At 39.1% G+C, this 17,893-nt stretch overlaps 1 protein-coding gene across 1 annotated transcript in view; it reads left to right on the top strand.

Annotated features, from left to right (window-relative positions):
* LOC128642528 (arf-GAP with SH3 domain, ANK repeat and PH domain-containing protein 2) overlaps positions 1-17,893 on the top strand; it is a 431,344-nt gene that overhangs the window by 368,625 nt on the left and 44,826 nt on the right. Inside the window, exons 23-25 of the mRNA XM_053695331.1 lie at positions 3,374-3,532; positions 10,211-10,277; positions 13,534-13,589. Of these exons, the coding sequence (XP_053551306.1) occupies positions 3,374-3,532; positions 10,211-10,277; positions 13,534-13,589 (282 nt within the window). The remainder of the gene's footprint in view (positions 1-3,373; positions 3,533-10,210; positions 10,278-13,533; positions 13,590-17,893) is intronic.

Here is a 17,893-nt window from a genome sequence, read left to right as displayed (position 1 = left end):
CCTTCTCTCTCTGTCTACCAGACCAGAAAAGAGGGATGCCTTTCTAGGGTACGTTCGGGATCTATCCTCCTTAGGATTTGCTGTCCCGATGCCTATCGAAGAAAGAGGTTTATTCAAACCTTTTTGTGGTCCCAAAGAAGGAGGGAACTTTCCGCCCTATTCTGGACCAAAAGTGCTTAAACAAATTTCTCAGTGTTTCTCAGTGTCCCTTCCTTCAAGATGGAGATGATAAGTCATCCTTCCTTTAATTCAGGAAGGCCAGTTTATGACCACTATAGATCTGAAGGAAACTTACCTTCATGTTCCAATCCATGGGGAACACTTTCAGTTCCTGAGGCTTGCATTCCTGGACCAGCACTTCCAGTTAATTGCCTTTCCGTTTGTCTTAGCTACTCCTCCAAGAATCTTTACGAAGTTTCTGGGGGCTCTTCTAGCTGTTGCTAGAACTCCAGGTTTTGCAGTAGCCCCATACTTGAATGATATTCTGGTGTAAGCACCATCCTTTCGTCTTGCGGAAGAATTCTCGGAGTCCCTTCTCAGTCTTCTTTGATTACATGGATGGAAGATAAACTTGGAAAATAGTTCTCTTATCCCAAGTACAGGGTGAAATTCCTGGGTACTAAAATAGATTCCATATCCATGAGGATATTTCTAACAGACCAGAGACGTTCCAAGCTAACTTCAGCATGTCTTTCCCTCCGGACCTCCTTGAGTCCCTCTGTGGCTCATTGTATGGAGGTGATTGGTCTTATGGTGTCCTGCAGGGACATCATTCCTTTTGCCAGGTTCTTTCTCAGACCTTTACAACTGTGCATGCTGAGGCAGTGGAACAGTGATCATTCAGATCTCTCTCAACATATTGTATTATACAGCCGGTCGAGAGAATTGCTCTCTTGGTGGCTCTGTCCAGATCATCTGTCCAGAAGACCATCCTGGGAGATTGTGACTACGGATGCAAGCCTATCCGGATGGCTGTTTGGGGTGACAGGAAGGCACAGGGGTCCTCCCTCCTTCCAATATTTTGGAACGATGGGAAATTTTCAAGGCCTTGAAGGCTTGGCCACTTCTGGGTTCGCCCCAGTTTATCAGATTCCAATCAGACAATATAACCTTGGTGGCTTACATCAACCATCAGGGGGGAACGATAAGTTCCTTGGTGATGAAGGAAGTATCTCAGATTCTGGAGTGGGCAGAAGCCCACAGCTGTTTGCTGTCAGCGATCAACATTCCGGGTGTGGACAACTGGGAGGCGGATTTTCTCAGCAGGCAATCCTTCAATCCAGGGGAATGGTCTCCCCATCCCGAGGTGTTTGCAGAGATGTGCAGCAAGTGGGGGATGCCGGCGATAGATCTCAAGGAGTCCTGTCTCAATACCAAGCTACCCAGGTATGAGTTGAGGTCGAGGGATCCCAAAGCAGATCTAATAGATGCTTTAGCAATGTCCTGGAGGTTCAAACTCATATCTTTTTCCTCCATTACCGCTTCTTCCTCGAGTGGTGGCCTGCATCAAGCAGGAGCGTGTATCAGTTATCCTGATTGCTCCATCGTGGCTGCGAAGAACGTGGTTCGCGGATGTAGTGGGGATGTCCTCATCTCCTCCGTGGATGTTACCTTGTCACAGAGACCTGCTGATACAAGGTCCATTTGTTCATCAAAATCTAGATTCTCTGAGGCTGACGGTGTGGATGTTAAACGCTTAGTCTTAGCCAAGAGAGCTTTCTCTAAGAGTGTCATTGATACTCTTATTCAAGCTTGTAAACCAGTTACTCAGCGTATCTACCACAAGGTGTGGATGACCTACTTATTCTGGTGTGAATAGCGTGGTTATTCCTGGCACAGAGTTAAGGTTGCCAGGATCTTATCTTTTCTCCAGGATGGGCTGGAGAAGGATCTTTCTGCTAGTTCCCCGAGGGGACAGATTTTGGCCCTGTCGGTTTTATTGCACAAGAGACTGGCTGAGCTTCCATACGTGCAGTCCTTTGTTAAGGCTCTGATTAGGATCAGACCTGTGTTTAGATCTGGGGTTCCTCCTTGGAGCCTAAATCTTGTTCTTCGGGATTTGCAACAGGTTCTGTTTGAGCCTCTGCATTCTGTTGACATTAAATTGTTATCTTGGAAGGTTCTCTTTTTATTGGCTATTGCCTCTGCACACAGAGTTTCTGAGATCTCTGCTTTGCAATGTGAGCCCCCTTATCTGATTTTTCATGCAGATAAGGCAGTTTTACATACTAAATTAGGTTTTCTTCCTAAGGTTGTGTCAGATCACAACATCAATCAGGAGATTGTGGTTCCTTCCTTGTGTCCTAATCCTTCTTCATTGAAGGAACGCTTACTTCACAATTTGGATGTGGTTCGCGCCTTGAAGTTCTATCTTCAGGCTACTAAGGAGTTTAGACAATCTTCCTCTTTGTTTGTTGTCTATTCAGGGAAGCGTAAGGGGCAGAAGGCTACTTTGATTTCCCTATCTTTTTGGTTAAGGAGTGTCATCCGCTTAGCTTACGAGACAGCGGGACATCGTCCTCCTGAGAGGATAACGGCTCATTCCACTAGAGCAGTGGCTTCCTCTTGAGCCTTTAAGAATGATGCCTCTATGGATCAGATTTGTAAGGCAGCTACCTGGTCCTCCTTACATACAAAATTTTGCAAGTTTTGATGTTTTTGCTTCGGCTGAAGCAGCTTTCGGGAGAAAAGTTTTGCAGGCTGTGGTGCCCTCAGAATAGGGTCCGCCTCTTCCTTTTTGTTCCCTCCCGTTATTCATTCAGTGTCCTCTGGAGCTTGGGAATATTTTTCCCAACAGTAAGGAATGAGGCCGTGTACGCTCCCTATCTTAGGAAGGAAAACATAATTTATGCTTACCAGATAAATTCCTTTCCTTCCGGATAGGGAGAGTCCCCGGCCCCTGCATGTTTTTTCTTGTCTATGGGCAGTTCCGTATTTTTTTTTTTTTATTCTTCTGGCACCATTTATACCCTAATGTTCCTCCTACTTCTCCTTGTTCCCTCGGCAAAATGACTTGGGTAATGAGGAAGTGGGAGAGATATTTAAGACTTTGGCTCGGGTGTCTTTGCCTCCTCCTAGTGGCCAGGTGTTGTATTTCCCAACAGTAAGGATTGAAGTTGTGGACTCTCCCTATCTGGAAGGAAAGGAATTTATCTGGTAAGCATAAATTATGTTTTTGTGATAATATCATCACTAATTATTCTGGTGACAATGGACACAATTACAATTATTATATTGCTTAAGACTTTTTAAGATAGAAAGTTAGAATTGAATAAAAATATAAATGTAGTTTGTTTATCTTCTCTGAATGGTTTACAGTGTAATTGTAGTCTTGACTAATGAGCATTATACTATATTTTTATTGTTCCCACAGCACCGAATGTACCTCCTCCACCACCCCCAGCCAGCCCTTCTCCTCCTCCTAAGAAGCTTCCCCCTACATCCCCTCTGACAACAAAACACAAGAGGGCACTTTCAGAACCTTCACCAATCATCCCCCATAGCCCTTCCAGCCAGGCCAACTTGCATTTTGGTAAGGCTCTTGAATATGAAAGGTGTGCATAGTGTTATCCTATATTATGATGGTAGAATAAACTGAGATTTATAAACAAAACAAAAAATTGTTTAAATTGTTTAAAAAGGTAACATTTAGTTTTAAGGCAATTAATGTAATGAGACAATCATGTTTTTTTTTTAAATAAATTATTTATGCTTACCTGATAAATTTAATTTCTTCATCCCTCCCACCTCACTAGTATGCTAGTTATACATATAGCCAAGCAAGGAGAATATAATAGATAAAAGGTAAGAAAGGATAAAGCAAGGAAAATAGAGGTGTCAAATGGGAACATCAAGAAAAAAAACTTATTCCCTTATTCATAAAAATTGGGTGGGGCTCATGGACTCTCACTAACAAAAAAGAAATTAATTTATCAGGTAAGCATACATTTTGTTTTATTTCATAAGGTGGTGAGAGTCCACAATCTATTACACATGGGATTGCACAAATAATGATCGGGATAAAAATTTAAAGAAAAAGGGCAGGAATCTATTTTCCTGTCACTGCTGCCTGGAGGACTTTTCTACCAAAGGCCACTTCAAAAGAAGCAAAAACATCAAAATGGAAGAATTTAGTAAAGGTATGTAAGGATGATGTTAATAAATAAAGAGAGAAGCACTCAACCTGGGAACGAACAATAGCATAATAGCTTCTTCTATGGTCAGTTACCACCCAACAAGCAGTCTCTTTTTGCTCAACATGTGCCTTTCACAGAGAAGAACTTAACTGTAGCATTTTAGTCTGATCCTGACTTAACAGTACAGTCCAGCCCGAAATACCAGACAATCCCTCTCTGAATGAGAGAAACAGCAAAACCCCAGACATACATTTCGGCCTAGAGTGGGCTTTATCAGTGAAGTGCAGCCATATCCCTCTCTTTTTCAAATTTGCCCAACCGAAACCTCATCTTTAAAGCCCAAGAAATAAAAACAGATCTGGTAGAATGAGCTGTAATACGTTTCAGAAGAGATTTACCTGCCTCCAAGAAAGTCTTGTGAATCAAGAGCCAAGCAGCTAAAGAAACAGCTGAAGCAATTAGTCCTTTTCGTAGACTCGAGAAATGAATGAACAAACTAGAAGATTGTCTAACATCTTTAGTAGCTTGTAAGTAACATTTTAAAGCCCTTACCTGTCAGGGTTTTTTCCCTGTTGTGTTTGCCATGTGCTGCTGGCAGCCATTTTACTCACCTCTCTTCCTGACTATGGTGCATTGTGGGGGATGCTGCTCAATTCCTGCACTTCCTTTTATTGCCAGACTGTTGTGCATCATCCATGTGAGACAGGATGCAGTCTCAGAATTGTGATGTCATCACTTATTATTTAAAGGGCCTCTGTTCAGTATGCTTTTCCTTTGCGTTGTCTCAGACCTGTTTGTGAGATTTCCTGTGTATTACCTGGCTGCCTGATGTCCTTCCTGGTTCCTGATCCCTGGCTTGTTCCTGACTCTGCTGTTTTCCTTGTTCCTGATTCAGGCTCGTCTGACTATTCGCTTTGGCTCCTGACTCGGCTCGTCTGACTACCAGCTCTGGTTTTGATTCCTGGCTTGTTATTTGACTTGTGGACTTTTTATTATTTTTTGCTATTAATAAAGGTGTGATTATTTTTGCACTTCTCGTCTCAGTCTGATTCCTGGCACCCTGACATTACCACATCCAAAGTATGATGAAGTTTTCCCTTCAAATTTTGAGGATTAGCACAAAAAGAAGGAACTGCAATCTCTTGATTTATGTAATCAGAAGAAAGGAATTCTGGTAAGAGATCAAAATTAATCCTTAAAACTGCCTTATCTTAGAGAAAAATAAGGTAAGGTAGGATCACAAGAAAGAGCTGACAATTTGATTACTCTTCTAGCAGATTCAAAAGGTGGAACTTGTAAAAATATAAGAACCAAATTCAAATTCCATGTAAGAGAAAGTGGTTTGATAACAGGATGAATTCTAGCTAAAGCCTGGACAAAATTCTACATATTAGGTAGTTTGGCAATATTTTTGTGATACAGACAAAGCTGTGATCTGACCTTTTAATGAGCTAGCATATAAACGTTTATCTATACCCTTTGTAAGAATTGAAGAATCCTAGGAATTCTAAACAAATATCAACTGAAGCTATTCTTCACACACCAAAATATAAAAATGTTTTAAAATCTTGTGATAAATGTTTCTAACAGGAATCCTTGCTTGAATTAAAGATTCTATCACCTAATTAGAAAAACCTTGGCTATAGAATCAAGCATTCAATCTCTAAGCCTTCAATTCGCTAAACTCGAGATCTAGATGATTGAAAGGCCTTGTGATAGAAGATTGTGTCTGAGAGGAAAAGACCAAGGAGCGCAACTGAGATCTGCATATCAATATTTTCGAGGCTAAGCAGAAGCAATCAAGATTACTGATGATTATTCCTGTTCTATCCAAGATAACACTCTGGAAAAAAGAACTATTGGTGGAAAAATGTAAGCCAGGTAAAATAACCATGGAGCTGCTAGTGCATTTACTGACTCCGCTGGAGGATCTCTAGATCTTTTAAAATATCTGGGAAGAAGATTGTTCAAACGAGAAGCCTTTAGGTCTATCTCTGGAAGATCCTATTGTTCTACTATCTGATTGAATACTTCCAGATGTAGAGACCATTTATTAGGTCTATCTCTGGAAGATCCTATTTTACAACTATATGAACACTTCTAGATGTAGAGACCATTCTCCTGCATGAAAAGATTGATGATTTAAATAATCTGCTTCCCAATTGTTCACCCCTGGGATATGCATAAAATATATAATTCAAAGATTTTTCTGTCCAGGATAAGATATGAGAGACTTTAGTCAGCGCTAGAGAATTGCAAGTGCAGTGACATTGAAGAAAGCTTTGTGAGACCAGCTTTGAAGGGCCCTAAAAGCAGCACGGAGTTCTTGGATGTTTATTGGTAACCTCACCTCCTGAGAAGACCAAACTCCTTGTACTTTCCTGGATAATCATCTGTCATGATTAAAGTGGAAATTAATGGATGAAGGAACCCCCAAAAGAAATGGACTGGAGAACTATCCACCAAAATGTAGATTACTTTGTTGAGGAATCCAAAAGAATCCTTTTGATAAAGTGTAGTGAAATCTTTGCCCCATTGAATAAGCATGCAAAGGAGAAAAAGTCTCCTGTGAAAACTGAGCAAATGGAATAGCACCTGAAGCTGTGAATAATCATGCTTAGGGCTCCTGTAGGATAGAAAACCGACATCCTGCATATGTAGTCAGAAATATTGAACTCCTTGATTTGTAAAAGAAAGTCTCATTGATATTGAGTCTATAATAACCTCTAGGAATTGAGATACTGCTAAAGGTAAGGATGAACAAATACCAAGATATCGTCCTGGTAAGAAGCCACTGAAATACCTTTAGCTCTAAATATAGAGAGATATCCCAGAACCCTTGAAAAAAATCTGGAAGCAGTAGCCAGACATAGAAACATAGAATTGGACGGTATATAAGAACAGGCCCATCAAGTCTATCTATATTACATGCTACTGTTTTCTTAGGAAAGCCTTATGCATGTCCCATTTTTGAATTATTTTACAGTCCTTGTGTTTACCACCTCTTTTGTTTTATCCATAAATCAATCAACCTTTTTGTAAAAATGTTTCCTCAGATTTTTTTGGGATTATGTTACCCTCTAACTAACAATTATGAGCCCTCCCTTTTATTTGGTATTGCAAAATGGAAGAACAACAAACTGAAAATATTTGTCCTGGTGAGCAAAACTCAGAAACTGGGCAGATAATGGTCCTGCTGAACAATATATAGGTAGAAAGTCAAACTTGAAAGAAGGAATCCTGAGAAACTTGTGTAAAGATTTTAAAATTCTGGCGTTGTTCAGACAATAGAACTGGAACAATTGCTCCCATAAGATCTAGATCCTGAACACAATGAAAATAGTGCCTGTGCCTTTACATTGTCCTATGGTACATGGGACAGAAGAAAACTTCCCCTTGGAAAACCGGAAGCCCATTTTTCTGTACCTCTGAGAAACTATACTTAGTACCCAAGGACGTTGAACATATTAAGATCAGACCTTCTGAAAAAGAGCATAATCTGTCCCCTACCAGAAGAGAATCTGGATTTATGACAGCATCTTCAAACCAATCTGGAAGTGGAAGAATTCCTTTTTGACTATTTGGCATTAATCCAATGAATCTGGAAGTGGAAGAAGGCCTTTTTGACTGTTTGGCATTGATCCAATGGGGTTAATTTTCCAAGAGGATTTTTAAGAATTATTTTTTGAGAAGAGGAGCAAGACTTTTAATTTCTAGATTGACGAAAGGAATGAAAAGTACATTTAAGATCCTCTTCCTCCCATCACAGAAGAACTTATGTAGTCTATATCAGGCCTAAATAAAAGTAAAAAATTTGAAACCATGTCAGCTGACCATCACTTGAGCCACAAGTCATTCTGGTCAAAACCAATAAAGTAAAACATTTGAAAAAAAAAATAAAATCATGTCAACAATAGCATCCCAGATAAACCATTTGCTAAGATAAGAAAATTCAAACACTTTTAAAGATCTTCATCTATAGAATCTTCTGAAATCTGATCAAAAATATTGTTACACCTCAAAGTAGATTTCACTGCAACACACGCAATACTGAAGGTTAGTGTAAACAAGTTACCTCCTTGTAGAAATGTTCTTCTGTGAAAATATGTACTATCCAATAAAGGAATAGTATACTGATTTGATAAAGTGGAAAATGGACTATCCACCATAGGTATAGATTCCCAAAACTTTATACTAGAAGCAGGAAAGAGAAAAACCCCTCTTAAACACTGAAGCTGGATAAAAATGAATACCAGACTTATACCACTATTTGGAAATTATCTCAGTAATCTTTGGGGCAGGGAAAACTTATTTAGTCTTAGGTACTTGTACCCCAAAAGTACATAAAACCTCCTAATAGAGTGCCAAGATGTCCCAGCTTGAACATGCAAGTTGAGGATACTGTATTCTAAGATCTGAGAAGTTAAAGTCAGAAAGTAACTTTTAGATGATATGATCTTTAGAGATTCAGAATGGCTAGACAAAACTAGAACAAAGCGAAAAAAGCGACAAAACAACTGTATGTAGCTTGTCAGAGACTCTCTTGCCCTTACTTGGAGGAGTCACAGCTGCCAACAACTCAGAAATAGTTGAGTGCATAATATATTTAAATTCTGGAGCATATTTTAAAATAGCGTAAATGAGTTAACAACTGCTCTGCCCACAATAACCCTATGCATAAAACTACATAACATAACATTGGGTGCGCTTAATTGAATAATGTATGGGAGTTGGAAGCATGGAGGGATTATCTAATATGAAAGAGCTGGCACGTGTTAAAGGAGTGTGCTTGTAACTGAAAAAAAGAACAAACAGCAAAATAGAAAGGGACCATTTAACATTAGGTGCATGCAAACAGTAAAAGCACACTCCTAAAAAGCAATAACGGAATATAATTTCAATAAAAAATCCATAGCAAATTAAAAAAAATAGGATATATAAAATATCTATATAAAATATGAAAAAATACATAATTCCAAATAACAGTTGATTTGCAGATGCATAAATTAAAAGTTTTCTGAGAGAATCTCTAATGCCCCCACATGTTTTCAATACAGTATCAAAAGACTAAAATGTATTAAATCTAGAAAATGTGGTAGTATCTGTATAGTAAATTGTCCCCTGGCTATGATTTACTATACAATATATACCTGCTAATAACCTGTGGGCTATGTGAATGCTAAAGTTGGAACAGTCTTACCTGACAACCACCCACTCCATTGCTTACCAGGTGCAGAGTAAACTGCTTTCAGTAGATAGCCCATCCAGTGCTGAGCATATTACAGCAGAGGAGTATCTCAACAACCCAACAGGAGGAGGCTAGGGGCCTGTCCCTGTGACACCTGTGGCAGGCTTGTAACTAGTTTCCTACACCAGAGTAATTGTGCCACTACACCATACTCCAATATCCCCTCTGTCTCTCAGTAGCAGCTCTCTGAGAAGGAAAATCGGGCATCAACTATCTCTAATAAAACTCTTAAGAAAACCTCTGCTCTTCACCCACCTCCTGGGAGGCAAAGTTTAAACTGGCATACCAGTAAGGTGGGAGGAATGAAGTGCTCTTGAGAGTTTTGGGAAAATTTGCCTTCTCCTAGTGCTTAGGAAGTGAATCCCATACGTAATGGATTGTGGACTCTCAACACCTTATGAAAGAAATTATGTTTATTAAAGGAACACTCCAGCCAAAATCTACAATTTATTAGGGATGTGCCTTTGTTTTCGGAAAGAATATTTGTTATTTTCTTTGCATACCGAAAACAAAAACATCAGAAAACAAAAAAGAAAATATTATTTTCTTTTGCATTTTCGTTTTTCATTTTCTGATGCTGCTTTTATGATGCAGGCAGGTTTAGCCAATGAATGAAAACCAGGAAGAAGCAGTGAATAGATTCACAAGTTCTATCAGCCTGTCAGTTGAAGTTTTTGTATAAAAGTTTTACATTTTGACATTTCTCAATTAAAAATCAGCATAAATACGGTAGTATATCCCTTTTTTTAAATTGCCTTTATTTTCATTTGTGATTCTGATTGGGTTTAAAACTCACTCAGTGTTATGCATTCCCTCTGTATTCCAGATTATGGTTCCTGTTGTACTTCTCCATCCAAATTTCTCCAATCAGAAGTTGCATCACGAAGACCAAGGTTTGTTGTTTATTGATCTTGCAGTTCATCTTCTTTGAGCAGTGCGTTCTGAGCCATGACAACCAGGCTATCTAGATCTGTATAAATGAAACTGGCTTACCTTTTGCTTTTGTTAAGAATTAATCTAACTGGTATTATATTAAAGGACAAGTAAATACAGTAGATTTGCATATTCAACAAATGCATGATAAAAAGACAATGCAATTGCACATAGTCTGAGCCTCAAATGAGTAGTTGATTTTTTTAGACAAATTTCAAAGTTCTGCCTATTTCTACTCCTCCTATGTCATGTGACAGCCATCAGCCAATCACAAATGCATATATGTATATTCTATGAATTCTTGCACATGCTCACTAAGAGCTGGTGACTCAAAAACTGTAAATATTAAAAGACTGTGCACATTTAGTAATTGGAAGTAAATTGGAAACTTGATTAAAATGTCATGCTCTATCTAAATCATGAAAGTTAAATTTTGACTTGAGTGTCCCTTTAATGTATCTTAAAATAAAATGATGCAGTAATGCTATGATCATAAACCTGTATCTAAGGTATTGTTAGCTTTAGGGGCTAAGGTTTAGGATTAGGGTTGTAGCTAGGTTTAACCCACTGGATGCCAGAGAAGGCTGAATACAAGGGCTTAATAGGACATTACTTGCACTAACATCACTGTCACTTTCTGCACAGATGGCATTGCTGAGGTAACAATGGTAATGCCGTGTAATGGCTGCGATATCTTGGCTAAATTTCTCACCAGTGCTCTTCTAATTGACACTAGTGTTGCAAGAAAATAAAAATGTAAACAATTTGTAGTCGTTATAATTTGTGCACTTCTGTAATTGTATCACTGTTTTTTTTTGTTTTTTTTTAAATATTTTTATTGAGATTTGAAATAGGTGTACATAGCATATCCACGTATACAAAATATATGTTGAAAGTATGGGGCATATGTATCAAGGTCTGGCGGACCTGATCCGACACTGCGGATTAGGCCCGCCAGACCTCGCTGAATACGGCGAGCAATACGCTCGCCGTATTCAGCATTGCACCAGCAGCTCCCAAGAGCTGCTGGTGCAACGCCGCCCCCTGCAGACTCGCAGCCAATGGGCCGCCAGCAGGGGGGTGTCAATCAACCCGATCGTACTCGATCGGGTTGTATTGTGACGATGTCTGTTCGCCTGCTCAGAGCAGGCGGACAGGTTATGGAGCAGCGGTCTTTGTGACCGCTGCTTCATAACTGCTGTTTCTGGCGAGCCTGCAGGCTCGCCAGAAACACGGGGCATCAAGCTCCATTCGGAGCTTGATACATATGCCCCTATATTTCTTCTAGCAATATTCATAAAAGATGTACATAGCATATCCGCAAAATATAAATTAGGAATATGGCTCCTTAAACATCTAAAGAAAGAAACAAATCTAGTTAAAACTAATACAAGTATACAGTATATTGTAGTCGCATATGGTGAATCTCAGGTTTTCCATTTTTAATCAACAAGTTCAATAATACTACCAGGGTAAATTAACTTCCTTAAACTATAGAGGCCCCTGTTGGGTCTCATCAAACTGGGCAATGACTATATAAAGGAGGAAATTGTACATCAGGTAAGCAAAAATATGAATAATAGTAGTATAGCTTGAAAGGGGGGGGCTATAAATATAACGCTAGAATAAAATGCCTATAATATCGATTTAGGGGTAAGTTACTAGGATAAAATTTCCAAAGTTTACTAAGTAAACCAGTACCGGGGGGGGGGGGGGTGCAGATCCAATGTTAGGCCACAATGACCGCTACCTATCTAGTTGAAGCCAATTGGACTTATGGCAGAGTAGTGTTCCAATATCTGTGGGATATAATAAAGGTTGGTAACCCTAGGGAGAGAAAATTAGTAGTACTCCTCGCCATGCTCAAATCTTTAATAAGGAGGGTAACATACCCACTAGGTGTTTTCAACATATGGTATGCCCACTAGATAAATAAACTATCGTAAGAGAAATAAGGAGTAGCGTGCTGTATGTATCATATATAGAGAAACTTATTTTGGAAAAACATAGCTAGCGATAGGTGTAAGATTGATATTTAGATTGTGGTGGTGTGGAATGTAATTCTTCTACAGTCTAAAGCTTTGTTTAGTCCAATAGGACAGTTTTTACTGCAGAAAACATACTGTTTATCTGATTTGCAGTCTGAGACCATATTAGGGCTTTACTTTGACAATAAATATTTTGGATGTCACATCAATTCTACTCTGCCTTAAGCATTTTAAACAATTTTTTGCCTTATAAGTTTTAGTACTATGGACTGGTATTTTAGACTATACTTTCACACACTAAACAAGTACAGGTAGCCCTCAGTTTACGCCGGGGTTAGGTTCCAGAAGGAATGGTTGTAAATCGAAACCGTTGTAAATTGAAACCCAGTTTATAATTTAAGTCAATGTGAAGTGAGGGAGATAGGTTCCAGGCCCCTCTCAAAATTGTCATAAGTAACACCTAATACATTTAGTTTTAAAGCTTTGAAATGAAGACTTTAAATGCTAAACAGCATTATAAACCTAATAAAATAATCACACAACACAAAATATATAATTAAACGAAGTTAAATGAACAAAAACATTTGCTAAACAGCATTATAAACCTAATAAAATAATCACACAACACAGACTTCACTTGCATTTTTTCTGCAAACAGTTCTTTCTATGCATTCCAATCTGGACTGATTTATAGACAGGAAGAGCTTGTTCCTTTGAAATCTGCTCGATAGCTCAGGTCTGGTTAAACTGATTAATTTCAGCTTGCTTGGCTTTGCTGCAACACAAGCGGACAGCTCCACCTACTGGCTATTTTAATAAATGCACTGCTTCTCAATGCTTTTCAATAGCAGTCACATGACTGGAAAAAAAGGTTGTTATTCTGAAACGGTGTAAATTGAACCGTTGTAAAATGAGGGCCACCTGTATTTAGCTGTCAATCACACATAGATGAAGCTGATAAATAGATGAGTTGTAAAAGGAAGATGAAAGGAATATGTAGAGAAGGCTATGACAGCCCTCGTTTGTTTGGTGGTGCAAGGTAGCTATTGGCTACTGGATGTGATAAGTACCCAGCATGCTTTCTTTGTAGACTCCTTTATCCACCAGATACACAAAACATCTCCAGCAACGAGGCCTATCAGATACACTTACTGTACAAAGCCTTCATTTGGCATAATAATCCCTCTTTGTCCTTTAGTACTAACTGTATTTGGGTCTCTATTTCCAGCATTGGATCTCCAAAGCTCAGCAGCCTACATGAAGTGCCAGAAATACCTCCAAAAGGTAATTTAAATGAACAGTTAATCAACATATGCTTACTTTTTCAATTGATTGAGCTCAAAGGTTTACTGTATAGTTACATTACAAGAATTTTACTATATCCTTATGCCAAGCCAGGACCCTTCTTCAAAATTAAAAAGACTGAGGGCTAGATTATGAGTGAGAGCTAACAGTTGCACACAAGCGATATTGGGTTTATTGTGGGTGTTTGTGTGTCAGAAGTAGCACATGTATTACAAGTTCAAAGTAAACGCGTTTGCTCGAGTACAATTGAATTTAATGTGCATTGGGATAGCGCAACCTAAGAGCTCTGGTTAACTGTTACGCTTAAATAAAACCATGCACAAAACACATCCAAATTACATTAAAAAGTATAGTTACTTCATAACACCATCTCATTAAAATTATTGAAATAAAGTATTGCAATAAAAAGTTTTAAGGGTTTAAAGATACGAGGTCTCAGGTTTTAGTAAAAAAAAGACTGCAAAGGGCTTTAACATAGAGATACATATATACACACACACATGTCTAAATAAATATATGTGTGTGTGTATGAAAGTTCATAGGGATTTGCACTCTCACCTCTTAAGATATGAGCCAGGGTGTCAGGAGCATCAATATCCAATTCCAAGTAATAGATCCACACTCGCACACATTAGTTTACTGTGTACAGTGACATTTCGGGGAGCCAACTGTCCCCTTCAGTCCCCGTCTGATGAAGGGGACAGTTGGCTCCCTGAAACGTCACTGTACACAATAAACTATTATATTTTGAAAGTCCAGCGAGTGCGGATCTATTACTTGGAAATATATATATATATATATATATATATATATTGTGTATATATATATATATATATATATACTGTATATGTATGTATGTATATATATATATATATATATATATATATATATATATATATATATATATATATATATATATACATACATACACACACAGTCCTGGCCAAAAGTTTTGAGAATGACACAAATATTAATTTTCACAACATCTGCTGCCTCAGTTTTTATGATGGCAATTTGCATATACTCCAGAATGTTATGAAGAGTGATCAGATCAATTGCAATTAATTGCAAAGTCCCTCTTTGCCATGAACATGAACTTAATCCCCAAAAAAAATTTTCACTGCATTTCAGCCCTGCCACAAAAGGACCAGCTGACATCATGTCAGCGATTCTCTCGTTAATACAGGTGTCAGTGTTGACAAGGACAAGGCTGGAGGAGGGTGGTACTTGAAGAAGGCTCCAGGGCACCCAAGAAAGTCCAGCAAGTGCCAGGAACATCTCCTAAAGTTGATTCAGCTGCGGGATCGGGGCACTACCAGTGCAGAGCTTGCTTAGGAATGGAAGCAGGCAGGTGTGAGTGCCTCTGCACGCACAGTGAGGTGAAAACTTTGGAGGATGGCCTGGTGTCAAGATGGACAGCAAAGAAGTCACGTCTCTCCAAGAAAAACATCAGGGACAGACTGATATTCTGCAAAAGGTAAAGGGATTGCACTTCTAAGTACTGGGGTAAAGTCATTTTCTCTGATGAATCCCCTTTCCAATTGTTTGGGGCATCCAGAAAAAACCTTGTCCGGAGAAGAAAAGGTGATCACTACCAGTCCTGTGTCATGCCAACAGTAAAGCATTCTGAGACCATTCATGTGTAGAGTTGCTTCTCAGCCAAGGGCATGGGCTCACTCACAATTTTGCCTAAGAACACAGCCATGAATAAAGAATGGTACAAAAACATCCTACAACAGCAACTTCTCCCAACCATCCAAGAACAGTTTGATGACAATGAAATGCCTTTTCCAGCATGATGGAGCACCTTGCCATAAGGCAAAAGTGATAACTAAGTGGCTTGGGGAACAAAACATCTAAATTTTGGGTCCATGGCCAGGAAACTCCCCAGACCTTAATCCCATTGAGAACTTGTGGTCAATTCTCAAGAGGCGGGTGAAACCACCCCCCCACACACACACAAATTCTGACAAACTCCAAGCATGGATTATACAAGAATGGGCTGCCATCAGTCAGGGTGTGGCCCAAAAGTTGATTGACAGCATGCCAGGGCAAATTGCAGAGGTCTTGAAAAAGAAGGGTCAACACTGCAAATATTGACTTTTTGCATAATTCTAATGTAATTGTCAATAAAAGCCTTTGACACTTATGAAATGCTTGTAATTATACTTCGGTATACCATAGTAACATCTGACAAAAAGATCTAAAAACACTGAAGCAGCTGAGTTTGTAAAAAATAATATTTGTGTCGTTCTCAAAACTTTTGACCAGGACTGTATGTATGTATATGTATGTATATATGTATGTATATATGTGTGTGTATATAAATATATATATATATATGTATGTATACAGGGAGTGCAGAATTATTAGGCAAATGAGTATTTTGACCACATCATCCTCTTTATGCATGTTGTCTTACTCCAAGCTGTATAGGCTTGAAAGCCTACTACCAATTAAGCATATTAGGTGATGTGCATCTCTGTAATGAGAAGGGGTGTGGTCTAATGACATCAACACCCTATATCAGGTGTGCATAATTATTAGGCAACTTCCTTTCCTTTGGCAAAATGGGTCAAAAGAGGGACTTGACAGGCTCAGAAAAGTCAAAAATAGTGAGATATCTTGCAGAGGGATGCAGCACTCTTAAAATTGCAAAGCTTCTGAAGCGTGATCATCGAACAATCAAGCATTTCATTCAAAATAGTCAACAGGGTCGCAAGAAGCGTGTGGAAAAACAAGGCGCAAAATAACTGCCCATGAACTGAGAAAAGTCAAGCGTGCAGCTGCCAAGATGCCACTTGCCACCAGTTTGGCCATATTTCAGAGCTGCAACATCACTGGAGTGCCCAAAACCACAAGGTGTGCAATACTCAGAGACATGGCCAAGGTAAGAAAGGCTGACCACTGAACAAGACACACAAGCTGAAACGTCAAGACTGGGCCAAGAAATATCTCAAGACTGATTTTTCTAAGGTTTTATGGACTGATGAAATGAGAGTGAGTCTTGATGGGCCAGATGGATGGGCCCGTGGCTGGATTGGTAAAGGGCAGAGAGCTCCAGTCCTACTCAGACGCCAGCAAGGTGGAGGTGGAGTACTGGTTTGGGCTGGTATCATCAAAGATGAGCTTGTGGGGCCTTTTCGGGTTGAGGATGGAGTCAAGCTCAACTCCCAGTCCTACTGCCAGTTTCTGGAAGACACCTTCTTCAAGCAGTGGTACAGGAAGAAGTCTGCATCCTTCAAGAAAAACATGATTTTCATGCAGGACAATGCTCCATCACACGCGTCCAAGTACTCCACAGCATGGCTGGCAAGAAAGGGTATAAAAGAAGAAAATCTAATGACATGGCCTCCTTGTTCACCTGATCTGAACCCCATTGAGAACCTGTGGTCCATCATCAAATGTGAGATTTACAAGGACGGAAAACAGTACACCTCTCTGAACAGTGTCTGGGAGGCTGTGGTTGCTGCTGCACGCAATGTTGATAGTGAACAGATCAAAACACTGACAGAATCCATGAATGGCAGGCTTTTGAGTGTCCTTGCAAAGAAAGGTGGCTATATTGGTCACTGATTTGTTTTTGTTTTGTTTTTGAATGTCAGAAATGTATATTTGTGAATGTTGAGATGTTATATTGGTTTCACTGGTAAAAATAAATAATTGAAATGGGTATATATTTGTTTTTTGTTAAGTTGCCTAATAATTATGCACAGTAATAGTCACCTGCACACACATATATCCCCCTAAAATAGCTATAACTAAAAACAAACTAAAAACTACTTCCAAAACTATTCAGCTTTGATATTAATGAGTTTTTTGGGTTCATTGAGAACATGGTTGTTGTTCAATAATAAAATTAATCCTCAAAAATACAACTTGCCTAATAATTCTGCACTCCCTGTATATGTGTGTATATATATATATATATATGTACATATGTATTTCTGTATTTATATATGTATTTACAGACATTTAGATACGTAAGTCCCAAAAATAATCACCTAGATTACGAGTTTTGCGTTAGAGGCTGTGCAGTGCTAACAAACAGTTTATGCTCACCGCACACTTACAGACAGCGCTGATATTACGGGTTTTTACAACCCAGATAAGAAGTGAGCGTTTAGCAAAATTTTGCTCCTTACCACACTCCAATACCAGCGCTGCTTACGTTAGCGGTGAGCTGGTGTAACGTGCTTGTGCATGACTTCCCCATAGGAATCAACGGGGAGAGCCGGCTGAAAAAAAGTCTACCACCTGCAAAAAGCAGCATAAACTCAGTA

The sequence above is a fragment of the Bombina bombina genome, chromosome 1 (assembly GCF_027579735.1).
Source record: "Bombina bombina isolate aBomBom1 chromosome 1, aBomBom1.pri, whole genome shotgun sequence".
Taxonomy (NCBI): domain Eukaryota; kingdom Metazoa; phylum Chordata; class Amphibia; order Anura; family Bombinatoridae; genus Bombina; species Bombina bombina.
Note: the sequence above shows the minus strand (reverse complement) of the source record. Positions and strands in the feature narration are given on the sequence as shown.